General features: G+C 45.8%; 1 protein-coding gene across 4 annotated transcripts in view; it reads right to left on the bottom strand.

Moving 5' to 3' along the window:
• Positions 1–17,818, bottom strand: part of LOC140196776 (uncharacterized) — an 86,405-nt gene that overhangs the window by 58,361 nt on the left and 10,226 nt on the right. For all 4 annotated transcript variants that reach the window (XM_072256546.1, XM_072256549.1, XM_072256547.1 and 1 more), the window contains exons 3-5: positions 13,200–13,333; positions 11,779–11,920; positions 9,015–9,157 (exon numbers count right to left, since the gene is read on the bottom strand). In XM_072256546.1, the coding sequence (XP_072112647.1) occupies positions 9,015–9,157; positions 11,779–11,920; positions 13,200–13,333 (419 nt within the window). The remainder of the gene's footprint in view (positions 1–9,014; positions 9,158–11,778; positions 11,921–13,199; positions 13,334–17,818) is intronic.

The following is a 17,818-nucleotide window of genomic DNA, read 5'->3' as shown; positions in this document are numbered from 1 at the left end:
CTGTGTGCATGTTTGTGTTGTGTGTGTGTGTGTGTGTGTGTGCATTTGTGTTGTGTGTGTGTGTTAGTGTTATGTGTGTGTACATATGCGTGTTTCTGTGTGCATGTCTGTGTGTGTGCACATGTCTGTGTGTGCACGTGTGTTAGTGTACGTGTGCCCTGTGTGTGTTAGTGTACGTGTGCGCATGTTATGTGCAGTGAGTGCCTGATCCACAGGTGATGTACTCGCTTCCCTGCTCCCTGAGGCAGTGAGGTAACTCCTGGATGATCTCTGGCCGTCTGGCTGGGCTCATCTTAGACCAGCAGATCAGAGCTGAATTTCTACAGAATTAGAGTCTGTTCCTGGCAACCCAGAGCCCTCCCCATCACAGAAAACTCTCGAAAGAAACAGAATTTGCATGGTGCAACTCAGCAAGTCAGGCAGGGAAGGTAAACAGCTAGAGGTCGTGGTCCATGTGGGTACCAATGACATGGGTAGGCTGAGAGATGAGGTTCTGCAAGGGGAGTTCAGGGAGGGCAGGACCTCAGGGTTGTGATCTCAGGATTGCTACCTGTGCCACATGCTAGTGAGGCCAGAGCTAGGAAGATTATACAGTTTAACAAGTGGCTAAAGAGTTGGCGTAGGAGGGAGGACATGAGATTTTTGGATCATTGGTCTCTCTTCCAGGGAGGTGGGACCTGTACAGAAGGGACGGCTTGCAGCTGAACTGGAGTGGGACTAATATCCTAGCAGGAACATTTGATAATGCTGCATGGTGTGGAGTTGCAGAGGGATGGGAACCAGAGTGCCAGAACAATTAATGGAGAGGTTATGGAGGCAGATGTTGGTAAGACCTCAGACAAAGTTAGGAATCAAAATCTTGAGCAAAGGCAAAGATAACAAGTGTAGGGAGTCTTGGTCTTCAAGAGATATCAAGGCCCTGGTAAAGAGAAAAAAGGAGGTGCTAGCAGGTACAGGCAAGTAGGAACAAATGAGGTGCTTATGTACAAGAAATGCAAGAGAACACTTAAGAAAGAAAGCAGGAAAGCTAAAAGAAGGCTTGAAGTTGCTCGAGCAGACAAAGAGAAGGAGAATCCAAAGGGATTCTACAGATATGTTAAGAGCAAAAGGATTGCAAGGGACAAAATTGGTCCTCTGGAAGATCAGAGTGGTAATCCATGTGTGGAGTCGAAACAGATGGGGGAGATTGTAAATACATTCTTTGCATCTGTATTTACTCAGGAGACAGATACAGAGTCTATAAAAGTGAGGCAAAGCAGCATCAAATGGATGAACTCTGCACAGATTAGAGAGGAGGTGGTGTTTGCTACCATGAGGCAAATCAGGGTGGACAAATCCCCAGGGCCTGATAAGGTGTTCCCTGGGCCCTATGGGAGGCAAGTATAGAGATTGCTGGGGCCCAAGCAGAGATATTTTAAAGCATCCTGACAACAGGAGAGGTACCAGAGGATTGGAGGATAGCTAATGTTGTTCTGTTGCTTTTAAAAAAAAAGGATCTAAAGATAAATCAGGATATTATACGCTGGTGAGTTGACATAAGTAGTGGGAAAGTGTCAGTATGGTTTCGTGTGTGGTAAGTCATATCTAACCAATCTAATAGGGTTTTTTGAGGAAGTTACCAGGAAAGGTGATGAAGACAAGGCAGCGAATGTTGCCTACATGGACTTTAGTATGGCCTACATGGGAGGCTGGTCAAGAAGGTTCAGTCACTTGACATTCAGGATGAGGTAGTAAATTAGACTAAGCATTGGCCTTGTGGGAGATGCCAGAGAGTGGTAGTAGAGGATTGCCTTTCTGTCTGGAGGCCTGCGACTAGTGGTGTGCCACAGAGACCAGTGCTGGGTCCTTTGTTGTTTGTCATCTATGTCAATGATCTGGATGATAATGTGGTGAACTGGATCAGCAAATTTGTGGATGACACCAAGATGAGGGGTGTAGTGGACAGTGAGGAAGGCTATTATGGCTTGCATAGGGATCTGGATTAGCTGAAAAAATGGGCTGAAAAATGACAGATGGAATTTAACGTGGACAAGCGTGAAGTGTTGCATTTCGGTAGGACCAACTGAGGTAGGTCTTACACAGTGAACAGTAGGGGACAGGTAAGTATGGTCGAACAAAGGGATCTGGGAATACAGGTCCTTAATTCATCAAAAGTGGCATCACATGTAGACAGGGTCAGAAAGAAAGCTCTTGGCACATTGGCCTTCGTAAATCAAATTATTGAGTACAAGAGATGGGATGTTACTTTGAAGTTGTATAGGACGTTGGTGTGGCCTAATTTGGAGTATTATGTGCAGTTTTGGTAGTGATAGGGGACTCAATAGTCTGGAGAACAGAAAGGAGGTTCTGTGGACGTGAACTCCCTGTTGCCTCCCTGGTGCCAGATCATGTCATCTCAGATCACGACCACAGCCTTTTGGAGAGGGAGGGACAGCAGCAAGATGTCTTGGTACATATTGGTACCAATCACATAGGAAGGAAAAGCAAACAGGTCCTGAAAAGAGAATTTAGAGAGCTAGGTAGAAAGCTGAGAAGCAGGACCTCCAGGGTAGTAATTTCTGGATTGCTACTTGTGCTACGCACCAGTGAAGGTAGAAACAGGATGATTTGGCAGATTAATGCGTGGCTGAGAAGCTGGTGCAGGGGGCATGACTTCAGGTTCTTGGATCATTGGGATCCTTTCTGGAGGAGGTATGACCTGTTCAAAAGGGAAGGGTTGCACCTGAACCCAAGGGGAACCAATATTCTTGCAAGCAGGTAGATTAGAGCTGTTGGGGAGGGATTAAACTAATCTGGCAAGGTGGTGGGAACCATAGTGAAGGGACTCAGGATAGGACAGATGGTAAAAAAGCAAAGATATCATGCAGTTGGACTGTCAGGAAGAGCAGGCAGATGATAGGACATAACTGCAGCCAGTAGGGTAAGTATGAGTGCACTAGGGATGCAGAATCAAAAACAGTACTCAATGTGTTATATCTTAATGCACAGAGTATAAGAAATAAGGTGGATAATCTGGTTGCATTTTTACAGATTGTCAGGTATGATGTTGTGGCCATCACTGAATCGAGGCTGAAGAGTGGTTGCAGTTGGGAGCTGAATGTCCAAGGTTACACGTTATATCGGAGGGATAGGAAGGTAGGCAGAGAGGGTGACGTAGCTCTGCTGGTAAAGAATGGCATCAAATCAGTAGAAAGATGTGACATAGGATTGGATGATGTTGAATCCTTGTGAGTTGAGTTAAGAAACTGCAAGGGTAAAAGGATCCTGATGACAATTATATACGGACCTCCCAACAGCGGCTGGGAGGTTGACCACAGGTTACAATGGGAGAGAAAAAGGCGTATCAAAAGGGCAACGTTATGGTAGTCATGGGAGATTTCAACATGCAGGTCAATTGGGAAAATTAGGCTGGTAATGGATCTCAAGAGAGTGAGATTGTTGAATGCCAATGCAATGATATGGCTTTTTAGAGCAGTTTGTCGTTAAGCCTACCAGGGATGAGCTATTCTGGATTGGGTGTTATGCAATGAATCAGAGGTGATTAGGGAGCTTAAGGTAAAAGAACCCTTAGGAGACAGTGATCACAATATGATTTTCAACTTGAAATTTGATAGGGAGAAAGAAAAATCTGATGTAGCGGTATTTCAGTAGAGTAAAGGAAATTACAGTGGTATGAAAGAGGAGTTGGCCAAAGTAAATTGGAAGGAGCTTTTGGCAGGGATGACAGCAGAGCAGCAATGGGGTAAGTTTCTTGGAAAAATGAGGAAGATGCAAGATAGATATATTCCAAAAACAAAGAAATATTCAAATGGCAAAATAGTATGACCGTGGCTGACAAGGGAAGTCAAACCTAATGTAAAAGCAAAAGAGAGGGCATACAACAATGCAAAAATTAGTGGTAAGACAGTGGAGCAGGAAGCTTTTAAAAACCTACAGAGAGGCAACCAAAAGAACCATTAGGAGGGAAATATGAAAGAAAATGGGCAAACAATTTGAAGTATATAAAAAAATAAAAGGGAGATGAGAATGGGTATAGGACTGCTAGAAAATGAGGCTGGAGGAATAATAATGGGGGACTAGGAGATGGCAGGTGAACTAAATGAGTATTTTGCATCAGTCTTCACTGTGGAAGACACTAGCAGTGTGCCAGATGTTGAAGGGTGTGAGGGAAGAGAAGCGAGTGCAGTTACTATTACAAGGGAGAAGGTGCTCAAAAAGTTGAAAGACCTAAGGGTACGTACGTCACCTGCACAAGAAGAACTGCACTCTAGGTTTCTGAAAGAGATAGCAGTAGATATCATGAAGGCACTAGTAAAAATTGATCTTTCTAAAATCATTGGACTCTGGCATAGTGCCACTGGATTGGAAAATTGCAAATGTCACTCCACTCTTTAAGAAAAGAGGAAGGCAGCAGAAAGGAAATTCTAGACCAGTTAGCCGACCTCAGTGGTTGGGAAGATGTTAGAGTCAATTGTTAAGGATGTGGTTATGGAGTACTTAGTGACACAGGACAAGATAGGACAAAGTCAGCGTGGTTTCCTTAAGGGAAAATCTTGCCTGACAAACCTGTTGGAATTCTTTGAGGAGGTTACAAGTAGGATAGATAACTGGGATGCAGTGGATGTTATACAGTATATGTGGACTTTCAGAAGGCCTTTGACAAGCTGCCACACATGAGGCAGCTTAGCAAGTTAAGAGCCCATGGTATTACGGGAAAGTTACTAGCATGGTTAGAGCATTGGCTGATTGGTAGGAGGCAGCAAGTGGGAATAAAAGGATTCTTTTCTGGCTGGCTGAAAGTGACTAGTGGAGTTCCATAGGGGTCAGTGTTGGGACTGCTTCTTTTTTTCCCTGTATGTATATCAATGATTTAGATGATGGAATAGATGGCTTTGTTATCAAGTTTACAGATGATACGAAGACTGGTGGAGGGACAGGTAGTGTTGAGGAAACAGGAAGGCTGCAGAAGGACAGACAGATTAGGAGAATGGGCAAGAGAGTGGCAAATGAAATACAATGTTGAAAAATGCATGGTCATACACTTTGGCAGAAGAAATTAATGTGCAGACTATTCTCTAAATGGAGAGAAAATCCAAAAATCTGAGACTTGAAGGGACTTGGGAGTCCTTGTGCAGAACATCCTGAAGGTTAAATTACAGGTAGAGTCAGTGGTGAGGAAGGCAAATGCAATGTTAGCATTCATTTCAAGAGGTTTAGAATACAAGAGTAAGGATGTGGCTTTATAAGGCGCTGGTGAGGCCTCACCTTGAGTACTGTGAACAGTTCTGGGCTCCTCATCTAAAAACAGATGAGCTGGCATTGGAGAGGGTTCAGCAGAGGTTCACAAGGATGATTCTGAGAATGAAAGGGTTATCATACAATGAACATTTGATAGCTCTAGGTCTGTACTGGCTAGAATTTGGAAGTGGGGGGGTGATTTCATTGAAACATTTCAAATGTTAGAAGGCCTAGACAGAGTAGATGTGGAAAGGATGTTTCCCATGGTGAGGGAGTCTAGGACAAGAGGTCACAGCCTCAGGATAGAGGGGCGTCCTTTTAAAACAGCGATGCGGAAAAACGTCTTCAGCCAGAGGGTGGTGAATTTGTGGAAATTGTGACCACAGGCAGCTGTGGAGGCCAGGCCATTGGGTGTATTTGAGGCAGAGCTTGATAGATTCTTGATTGGACACGGCATCAAAAGTTAGGCTGGGAGAAGGCTGGGAGTGGGGTTAAGGAGGGAAAAAGGGAATCAGCCATGATGAAATGGCGGAGCAGACGCCATGGGCCAAATGGCCTAATTCTGTTCCTTTGTCTTATGGCCTTATGGAAAAATGTAAACAAGGTTGAAAGAGTGTAGGGAAAATTTACAAGGTTGTTGCTGGGTTTGGTGGACCTGAGTTATAAGATAAGATTGATTAGGTTAGGACTGTATCCTTTAGAACGTAGTAGATTGAGAGGACATTAGATAGTGGTATACAAAATTATGAGGGGTATACAAAGGGTAAATACAAGCAGGTTTTTTCAACTGAGGTTGGGTGGACTACAGCCAGAGGTCATGGGTTAAGGGTGAAAGGTGAAAAGTTTAAGGGAAACATGAGGGGAAATGTCTTTGCTCAGAGGATCATGAGAGTGTGGAATAAGCTGCCAGCACAAGTGGTGCATGTGAGCTCGATTTCAATGTTTAAGAGAAGTATGGATAGGTACATGGATAGTTGAGATCTGGAGGGCTATAGTCCCAGTGCATGTCAATGGGAGTAGGCATTTTAAACGGTTTCAGCATGGACTAGAAAGACCAGTTTCTGTACTGTACTTCTCCAACTTTGATTTGAATGGTTTGTTCTGCCAATGACACCTGACACACACATGCACTCACAAACACATGCAAAGATAAACCCCAAAGTGGAACTGTCAACAAATGTCCTATTGTTCACTGGATCCTGTTTTAAACTAACTATGGAGAGACTTCCCAAAAAATTGATTTCTATTTCACTTTAGTCACAATGCTGATTCTATTCTTCTGCTTTGCCTCAAAACCAGGAGGGTGAGGGCAAACATCTTTGCCTCAGTCTATGCTGGATCTGGCAGAATTGTCAGTTTGCCTTTCTCCCTCCCCCTCTCCCCAAGTGCTGTCTGCTCAGCGTAAACAGTGTGTGAGGGCCCACATAAAAATACCAAATAAAATAATAAAAATATTTTTAAAGCAACTTATGCAAATTCTTCATCCAGATTTTAAGTTTATCAAACCAACAGACTCATGCACAACCAGCCCAAATATCGGCTCTGAAGCCTAACTTATTTCTCATAACAACCCAGAGTATAAATTCAAGCTCTACTTTAGTAATTACCCATTTCTCTACCTGATTAAAAGTGAAAGTTCTGTTCTTTGCAACCACAGCAAAGCAACTGCCTTCCAAACATTAATGCTTGAACCAGTCTCTATATAAAGCCTTCTCCACACCACCCCGCTACAATGAAACATCATCAGCAAGGACCAAGGCAGTACGGTGAACCCTGAAATCTCTCTTCTTGTTCTCCTGTCCTGGGGAATCTCCCCCTACCACCTGGACAGAGAACGTGTCCCAGACTCTGGTACTCATGGTCAAATCATCCTCCTCCACTTCCCCTCTGCTCCTCTTGCAATTCCTTCACTTTGTATGTGCTGGTCACCCTCCCTCCCGTTCCTGTATCGACCTTCGCCATTCAGAATCCTCCCAACTTTCCCTGTTCTGAGCAGAACAACCACTTCCTGACCAGAGCTACCCCAGGACCGAAACCTCCCATCCCCAGACCAGGGTCAGACTACGGGCAGGGTTAGGCTGGGCTGCAGCCCAGGGTCCAGAGCTACAGAGGGGCCCAAAATAGGTCGCTATCATCATGGTGGACAAAAAAAACACGAGAGTGGAGCACAGAAAAGAAAAAAGAAACAAGAAAAAGAGGACCGTGAGAAAGAAGCATTAAAAAAGACATTGAAATTGACAGAATTTTTTTAACCTGTTCTCGATGATGCAGCAGCACCATTGCTCTTGTCACAGTCTGAGACCGGCGGACAAATGGAGACTTGTTCAACAGCTAGTGCTAGCACCAGCGTTAGCACAGGACCACCATCCTGACACAGTCAGCAGCTAACGTTGAAGAGGCAGAGAGCATTTCGGATTCCCAACCACAGAGGCCCCCGAACAACCAAGTCGGGCCACCATTAACGTTAACATTACCGCTACTGAGGATCTTTACAGCACTGATCCTGCTCACTGGGGAAAGGAAACGTTAGATGATCCAGTCCGAGCATACTGGGCTAAGAAAGGGCCGGAATCCTGCCAGAATAAGGATGTGGGTATCAAAGCTTCAGAACGTATGCAAACAGCAGGGACGTTTTTTCTCCAAATTTCACTTCAAACGCAAGCTCGTAAATGTTGAGTACATATCAAGGCAATGGCTCCTATATTCCCCTACCACTGGCTGTGTGTTTTGTTTTGCATGCCGCATCTTCAGTGATGGTAACTGTCAGCCATCTTCGAAACTGGCTTTAGCGACTGGAAACACGCCGCTGAGCGCATAGGAGAGCATGAAAATAGTGAACACCACAGGAAAACGATATTGACCTATGTTACACTAGCGTCTGACAGCGGAAGAATAGATACAGAACTGCGAAGACAGTTTGAGTCAGAGTGTGTCTACTGGACTGATGTATTGAGAAGAGTGGTGGTGGTTGTGAGGTTTTTGGTCGAGAGGGGACTGGCTTTCTGAGGCTCCTGATTTGGCAGACCTGACAACAGCAACTACTTGGGCATTCTAGAGGTAATAAATGAGTTTGACCCGTTTTTGAAGGCGCACATACAGAAATTTGGAAATGCAGGATCAGGCACCCCTTCATATCTTTCAACCTAAAACATGTGAGGAGTTTATTGAGCTCATTTTCATTTTACTTTCTCAGAACACACGGTTGAGAAAGATACCTAGAAAAAAATGGACAAGCTTGAGATAGATAAAAATGCTTTGGCATTGTTTGAGAAATAAGGCCTATGGTATGTGCGGCAATAGCTAAATAAAGATTTATACATTTTTACATCATACTTCGTCTCCCTCATAACTTTACTAAGCCAACTAAGCCTAGGTCAATTTTTGAGTGCTTTAGATGCTGTCCTTCAACCTAAGAATCTACATTACTTTCTATCCTCCCTCTTAAGGCCTGTAAGTTTATAGCCTACGTATTGTACTAAACCAATGTCCTGGTCCACAGCTTTGATATTTAGACCAGTGCGACCTTTGCTCTTGTTCTTGCCTTTTTTTGCTTGGTACAGCAGCATCTTACGGTGTCGGCAGGGGCCCTGGCCCACTAAATCCAACCCTGCCCCAGACTCACCTCTACATCCCCCACCCCCATCCCAAAGCTCTCCTCAATCCGGATGTCCAAGTGGGAACGTCCAAATCCTCCCAGACCCTGTGGGGTTCCTTCCATTGGTGGGATGACCCCTCAGTTTGGCTGAAGTGTCACTTAGCAGTAGGGAGATCCTTACCTGGCAGATAAACTGGACAGGGTCAGTGACCTTGAGCAGCAGACATTTAACCTTTTCCACTTGGCTGAAGTAGATCACCTGGGCACTGCCCAGGAGGGCTCCTCGGCAGCGGAGTTTCAGTATCACAGGGCCGGCGGGGAGGTCTGAAACCAAACACTGGCAGTCAGAAGGTGGAGAGGACTGGTGCTTTCCACAGGACTATGTGACCAGGGTCAAACCGGTCATGGCCAAAAAGTTAACTTCAGAGACAAGCACTGGAGAACAGGTGGTGAGTGTGCATAGCAAGCTCCCAACCCCAATGAGAATTCCTGAACCCTGGGTGCCAGTATTTCCTGGTTTCCCCACTGTATCAAGGAGGGAGTCAAGCTGGGAAATTGGCCCATGAGGGAAAGGCAAGACTGAGGGAGCACCACAGTATGGACTGGGCAGTATTGAGAGACTGCAGGAGGGCAGTTGTGAGGGAGTGCTGCACTGTGGGAGGGGCAGTGGTGAAGGATCTCTGCACTGCGGGAGGGGCAGTGGTGAAGGATCTCTGCACTGCGGGGGCAGTGGTGAAGGATCTCTGCACTGCGGGAGGGGCAGTGGTGAAGGATCTTTGCACTGCGGGAGGGGCAGTGGTGAAGGATCTCTGCACTGCGGGAGGGGCAGTGGTGAAGGATTGCCGTACTAAGGGATGGCTGCACAGTGGGAGTATCACACTACGGGAGGGGAGTACTGAGGGTATGCTGCAATGTGGGAGGACAGTACTAAGGAACGATCATTGTGGAAGTTGCGGTGGAGAGGGAGGATGCAGAAGGGTTTAAGGAAGCTCTCAAACAGAGGGGTTCCAGTTCTGTTATTCCTCACTCAGTAGAGAAGGTTCTGGGGAAATGGAATGGAAGAACTCACAATCAGGAAGAGTTTGGATACAGTTAATTCAGGGGCTGGGAAGGCAGGGTCCAGAGGAGACAGAGTGAGGAGAACGGCCTAGAACCAGAGTTAGAATAGGCTACAGTCTCCGCACGTGGAGCTATGCCCTGGGCAAGAGCGGGCAGTGGGATCAGGTCCAACAGGAGTTTCCCGAGAAATCTCAGACTGTGGGGAGAGTGGGGAAGGTGCCTTCACAAGGCCAGCATACAGTGCCTATAAAAAGTATTCACCCCCCTTGGAAGTTTTCATGTTTTATTGTCTTACAAACATTGAATTACAGTGGATTTAATTTGACTTTTTTGACATGATCAACATAAAAGGCTCTTCAGTGTCAAAGTGAAAACAGATCTCTACAAGGTGATCAAAATTAATTACAAATATAAAACACAAAATAATTGATTGCATTAATATTCACCCCTTCAAACCAGTATTTAATGGGTGCATCTGTGGCAGCAATTACAGCTTTGAGTCTGTGTGGATAGGTCCCTATCAGCTTTGTACATCGGGACACTGCAATTTTTTCCTATTCTTCTTTACAAAACTGCTCAAACTCTGTCAGATTGCATGGGAATCGTGAATGAATGGCCTTTCTCAAGTCCAGCCACAAATTCTCGATTGGATTGAGGTCTGGACTCTGACAGCCACTCCAGGACATTAACTTAGTTGATCTTAAGCCATTCCTGTGTAGCTTTGGCTTTATGCTTGGGGTTATTGTCTTGCTGAAAAACAAATCTTATCCCAAGTCAGTTCTCTTGCAGACTGCAACAGGTTTTCCTCCAGGACTTGCCTGTAGTTTGCTGCATTCATTTTACCCTCCACCTTCACAAGCCTTCCAGGGCCTGCTGCAGTGAAGCATCCCCACAGCATGATGCAGCCACCACCATGCTTCACAGTAGGGATGGTGTGTTTTTGATTATGTGCGGTATTTGGCTTACGTCAAACATAGTGTTTAGTCTGATGGCCAAAAAGCTCAATTTTGGTTTCATCAGGTCATAGAACCTTCTTCCATCGGACTTCAGAGTCTCCCACATGCCTACTGGTGAACTCCAGCTGAGATTTCATAAGAGATTTTTTTTCCCAACAGCGGCTTTCTCTTTGCCAGTCGGCCTTAATGAAGCACCCGGGCACAGTTGTTGTATGGGCAGTCTCTCCCATCTCAGCCACTGAAGCTTGTAACTCCTCCATCATTCCTTGATTGACTTAACTGTAGTCCAAGGGATATTCAGTGAGTTAGAAATTTTTTTGTATTCATCTCCTGACTTGTGCTTTTCAATAACCTTTTCACAGAGTTGTTTGGAGTGTTCTTTTGACTTCATGGTGTAGTTTTTGCCTGAATATTGACTCACCAGCAGTTGGACCTTCCAGATACAGGTGTATTTTTACTACAATCAATTGAAACACCTTGACTACACACAGGTCTCCGAAAACAGACCTCCATTTAACGACTTACGTGACTTCCAAAACTAATTGGCTGCACCAGTGATGATTTGGTGTTTTAAAGGGGGGTGAAAACTTACACAATCAATTATTTTCTGTTTTATATTTGTAATTAATTTAAATCATTTTGTAGGAATCTGTTTTCACTTTGACATGAAAGAGTCTTCCTCAGTTGATCAGTGTCAAAAGAAGCCAAATTAAATTCACTGTTAATCAATGTTGTAACAATAAAACATGAAAACTTTTGGGGGGGGGGGTTGAGTACTTTTTATAGGCACTCTATGCTTCTTGGCCTGATAGGTCATGAGAGTCTGTGGCTCCAGTGAAAACGTGGCTGAAGCAGGAATGAAACTAAGCCTTCAGCCATCGGTGAATGGACCAGGGTTCTGGTATGGAGGGACCATCCCCTCATACTTACCCACAGATCGGACGCAGACTGTCTGGCTGTTCAACATGCTGGCTTGCACTTTCAATTGCTGGGTGTCTGTCACAAACTCAACCTCAGGCCTCTCCTCGAGGGACAGGTGGTGTTTCAGGAGCAGGTATATCTTCGTCACATTCTGTGGGTTAAGGAAGTTCATCAGGGTACAGGGTCAGAGATGTTTTAACTATATTTGTAGTGGTTGGTTTGGTTACAACACACAAAAACAAAAGAAAAATGAAGCATTAGAAGTATTTGAATTCTAGAAAAGGCTGTTCAGCCCTTCTAACCTATCCCATATCCACTGAGACAGTGGTGATCTTACACTCAGTGGTCACATGATTAAGTATCTTCTGCATCTCATAAAATAGTCACTGAATGCATGTTTTGTGGTCTTCTGCTGCTACAGCCCATCCACTTCAAAGTTCGATGTGTTAACCGTTCAGAGATGCACATCACTATTGTAACACGTGGTTATTGGATTTGCTGACGCCTTCCTGTCAGCTTGATGCAATCTGGCCTCCCTCATTAACAAGGTGTTTACACCCACAGGGCAACTAAAAAAACTATAAGAGGGGAATAGATGAAATATGAGGGCAAACTAGCCAATAATATAAAGCAGGATACCAAAAGTTTTTTCAGTTACATAAAGAGTAAAAGGGGGATGAGAGTTGATATTGGACCACTGGAAAATGATGCTGGTGAGGTAGTAATGGGGGACAAAGAAATGGCAGATGAACTTAATGGGTACTTTGCATCAGTTTTCACTGTGGAAGACACTAGCAGTGTGCCAGAGGTCCGTGAGTGTCAGAGAGCAGGAGTGAGTGCCATTGCTATTACAGAGGAAAAAGCGCCAGGCAAACTCAAAGATCTTATAGTGGATAAGACACCTGGACCAGTTGGACTACATCTCAAGAGTCCTGAGAGAGGTTGCTGAAGAGATAATGGATGCATTGGGTCATGATCTTTCAAGAATCACTTGATTCTGGCATGGTCCCAGACGACTGGAAGATTGCAAATGTCACTCCACTCTTCAAGAAGGGAGGAAGTCAAAAGAAAGGAAATCATAGGCCAATTAACCCAACCTCAGTGGCTGGGAAAGTGTTGGAGTCTATTATTAAGGTTTTGCGTACTTGAAGACCAATGATAAAACAAGTCAAAGTCAGCATGGTTTCTATAAAGGGAAATCCTGCCTGACAAATCTGTTAGAGTTCTTCGAGGAAGTAACAAGGGTGGACAAAGGAGAGGTAGTGGACGTCATTTACTTGGATTTATTTGAAAGTTGTGTCACTGAGCTGGCTTCAGCTGGAGGCTAGCTTGAAGAGGACTCTACTTTCAGAGGTGGATAGGTCCAGAGAAGGAATTGCAGAGCTGGGGAACGGAAGGCACACTCTCCCATGGAGAGAACAAGCACTTACTTTACACGGGATTTGGGTGGGCATCACTAGCAGAGGCTCTGTGAAGTCATCAGGGTTTACAAGCATGTCAGTGAGATCTTCTGTCACCTCCATCTCTGGGCGAAGATATTTCAGCTCTGGTACTGGGATGGGATCTGTTTTAGGGAAGAGTGGACAGTTGTCAGTACAGAGCCTGGAATACCAAAAGGCAAAAGAATTCCTCGGATCCTCACCAAATTTTGTTGGTGCACCATAGGAAGCATCCAATTCAGATGCATCATGCTTTGCCCATGAATGCAAGAAACCACAAAGAGCTGTGGACACAGCTCAGCATATCACGAAAAATACCCCCTCCTCCACGACTTCTGTCTACATTTCTCCCTGTCTCGGTAAAGCAGCACAGCATTAATCAAAGACCCCATCCACCCTGGACATTCTGTCTTCTCCCCTCTCCCATCAGGCAGAAGACACAAAGGCTTGAAAGCACATATCACCAGGCTTAAGGACTATTTCATGTAGTTAAAGAACTATTTACCATCCTATATGGTAAAACGAACTCTTGACCTCACAATCTACCCTGTAATGGCGTTGTACCTTGTGGTCTACTTGTACTACACTTTCTCTGTATCTGTAACACTTTATTCTGCATTGTTGTTTTTCTTTGTACTTCCTCAATGTACTCCTGTAATGAGTGAATGGATCTCTTGCAAAGTTTTTGCTCATTGTGTACCATGGCGTGTGACATGGGCGATCAGGGTTTTAACCAGGACTGTTCTTGGTCCATTTTTCTACAGAAGTTGTTTGCCATTACCTTCTTCTGGGCAGTGTCTTTACAAGACAGGTAACCCCAGCCATTATCAATACTCTATCAGAGATTGTCTGCCCGGCATGACTAGGACTTGTGATATGCATCAGCTGCTTACAAGACCATCCACCACCTGCTCCCATAGCTTCACGTGACCCTGACTGGGGTGCTATACAGGTGCTACACCTTGCCCAAGGGTGACCTACGGGGCAGCAGAGGGAAGGAATGCCTGACGCCTCCTTTGGTAGAGATGTATCTCGAACCCGCCACCCAACACCTCAGTACATGTGACGATAATAAACCAGCTCACATGGGGCCAGTCCACAATCACTGTGTGGAGGGGAGTCCAGTCCATGAGTCAGCACAGGTGGGTCCCAGGACCTGGCTCAAAGTGACTGGATTATTCACACTAACATTATCCAGAATTTCCCCATTCCCATCAGTGCACTGCCTCTGGTCATTCCCCAGCTTTGGAATGAGGGGTTGGGGGATTCCTTCCATGCCCAAAGCTAAGAGGATGGGGGTAGAGGTCCACTCTGTTAGTGGAAGCAGAGAAACTGCTCCCAGCACTCAGTGCCTCAAATCTGTCCCCAATTCAACAGGATGGTGAATCTGTGGAATCCATTGCCACAGATGGCTCTGGAGGCAAACTCATCGAGTATGTATAAAGCAGAGATTGGGAGGTTCTTGATTCGTAAGGATGTCAAAGGTTATGTAGAGATGGCAAAGGAATGGGCTGCAGAGAAATAATAAATCAGCCATGATGAAATGGCAGGGCAGATTCGATGGACTGAATGGCCTATTCTGCCCTGATGTTTTATGGTCTTATGGATCACAGCTCATCCAAGTGTCTCAGCTCCTTTGTGTCACTGGAATCTCTTGCTCTTTGCCCTAAATTTCACAATACTCTCCATCCACTGCCCCAGTGTCTTGACCATCACCCAGTGCATCATCAGTTATTTGATACGATCAGCCCACCCAGCCTCCGAAACCCTCCCCCTGCCGTGGAGATAGAGCCCCCAACGCTACTGGAGGGCCTGAACCTTATTCTGAAGGCTCTTGCCTTTATCTAGACAACCTTAATAAGAGTCTGGCCATCAAATCCTTTAAACTTCAACACTGCTGACGTCCATCCTCACCGGAATTTGTAAGAATTCACTGCTTTTGGCTCACTTTTTCCCATGACTCCCTCTGAGACTTGTTGGCCAGAAGTAAACAATGTTTCATTAGTGAAGCCAGCATTCTGTCATTTTGCTCGCTCTGCACATCCTTTTGACAGTGTGGTGGCCAGAACTGCCCACAAAAGGCTAAGTGCAACCTACCCAATATACTGGGCAGTTGAAGTATCACCTCCCAACTCTTAAAAATACTTTGCCACAATCTATGAAGGTACATATTAACTGTGCAGTATACTTTCTTCTCCAACCTGTCAACTGGGACTGGAAATAACTGGACCAAGATTTTCAGCTGTTTTTGTCCAGTCCAACACCAAGATGTTGCTGGTTGATAATCAGAATCTTAAATTAATAAGAATGAATAACACCACAGACACAATTTCTCTTCACATTTACTTCCAATGGTCTGATCTTCAAATCACTTTCAAGATTCCAAGTCTGAATTTCTTGAAGTGAATTGTTTTCCTGTCAATCACAACTCTGTACACAACATTAAAAATGCACCATTAAAATGGCCCACCAGCTGAATAGTTTTGCGTAGTTTAATGGGAGTTCCGTTGCTGGACTGGCTCTGTCAGTGATGGTGCATTGAGGTTGCACAGTCATCACCCCTTGCCCCACACAGACAGCACAAAAACACTTCCCTTCCACCATCTTTAACACTTTCCTCCGGTACCCTTACAACGCCTCCTCCTCATTTAACCCTCTGGGCCAGGTGTCCCACTGCTGAGGCAGTGGCCTGTTTAGAATAGTCAGACGGAGACATAACTCTCTGCTAATATTTCAAGATTGCCCCGGTTTCAGTCCCCAGGCAACAAGCTGAGCAGGAGATGGCCCAGTGGATAAACAAATGTCAAAGCGGGGTTGGGGAGAGCGACTCTGTACACTGGACAGGTTCAAACTCCAGGCTACAGACTGGACATGGGGAACCTTCTCAACGCCGGCTCATGGATCAGTGATTAGTGAATGACGGTCAGCCTGTGAGAAGTGAATACACTTCACATCCCCTTCTTTCTCTTAGACAACTCCTCCCACCAACCCACAGCTCACACTGGCAGTTCAGAAAAACACCCAGCTGCTTGTCTGCCCACAAGTGTACACTTCCTGTGCTGAGAGCTCTGGGTGACTCCAGAGACAGAGACAAGATGAGAAGCTCTCTAAGAAATTGGCCAGATAGACTTAACACTCACCCTGGCAGGTTCAGCACCTTCCAATCCTTTTACACCCATCCACAACACTCCTACACCCTCAACACCTCCCCAACACCACTCCATCTCCATCCCACTACCTCCACCATCCTTCACCCTTCCCAAAGCAGCTTCCAATACTCCTCTACAACCCCAACCCTCTTACAATTTCCACAACAGCCTAACACCCTCCTCAACACCTCCACAACCCCTCAGTCCTCTTACAATCCTCAACACCTCTCCAACCCTCCTACCCCCTCAACACCTCCCCAATACTCCTGCACAGCACCTCCCCAACCCACATACACCCTCAGCACCTCACCATCTTACAACTTCAGCACCGCCCCAAACATCTTACACCCCTCAATCCTCTTCAATACCTCCCCAATACTTCTACACTCAACACTTCTCCAAAACTCCTCCACCCTCAACAACTCCCAACCCTCTTAAACCCTCAACACCTCCCCAACCTGCTTACACCCCTCTCCAAGCCTCCTAAACACCACCTGAAGAATCCTACACCCTCTTCAACACCTCCTGACAGTCTTACACCCTTAACATCGCCCAAAGCCTTCTGCAACCCTCCCCAACCCTCTACATCCAGAACACCTGCTCAATCCTCCTACACCTCTCCCCAAACTTCCTACACCAACTACCCAACCCTCTTGCATTGTCATCACCTCCCCAAAACCCTGTAGACCCTCAACACCTCCCCCAACCATCCTACACCCTCAACAACTCCCCAACCTTCCAACACCCTCAGCACCTCCCCAACCCTCCCAAACCATCAACACTTCCCCAACCCTCCTACACCCTCAACACTTCCCCACCCTTCCTACACCCTCAACACCTCCCCACCCTTCCTACACCCTCAACACCTCCCTACCCTCCTAACACCCTCAACAACTCCTCCCCAAACCTCATACACCCTCAACATTTCCCCAACCCTCCTACACCCTCAACACTTCCCCAACCTTGTTACAATCTCAAAACCTCCCCAACCCTCTTACAACTTCAACAACCGTCTTACACTCTCAACACCTGCCCAACCCCACTACTCCCTCAACACCTCTCCAACCCTCCTATACTCTCAACACCTCCCAAACCCTTCTAAACCCTCAACACCCCAACCCTCCTACAACCTCAACACCTCCCCAATCTTACTACACTCTTAACAAATCCCCAATACTCCTACACTCCCAACAGCTCCTCAACCCTCCTACACCCTCAATAACTCCCCAACTGTCTTACACCCTCAACCCTTTTACACATCTCAGCATCTCCTGAACCTTCTTGCACCCTCAGTACATTACCACACTTACAGTCTCAACACCTCCCCAAACAACTTGCACTTCTCCTCAGTCCTCCTCTGCCCTCCCGAGCTCACTTACACTAACTGTCCCACACTTCTACACCCTCAATGCCTCCCCACACTCTTACACCCTCAACACCACCCCAACTCGCTTACACCCT

The sequence above is a fragment of the Mobula birostris genome, chromosome 4 (genome assembly GCF_030028105.1).
Source record: "Mobula birostris isolate sMobBir1 chromosome 4, sMobBir1.hap1, whole genome shotgun sequence".
NCBI classification, from domain to species: domain Eukaryota; kingdom Metazoa; phylum Chordata; class Chondrichthyes; order Myliobatiformes; family Myliobatidae; genus Mobula; species Mobula birostris.
The sequence above is the reverse complement of the archived record's forward strand: the minus strand, read 5'-3'. Positions and strand labels throughout refer to the sequence as shown.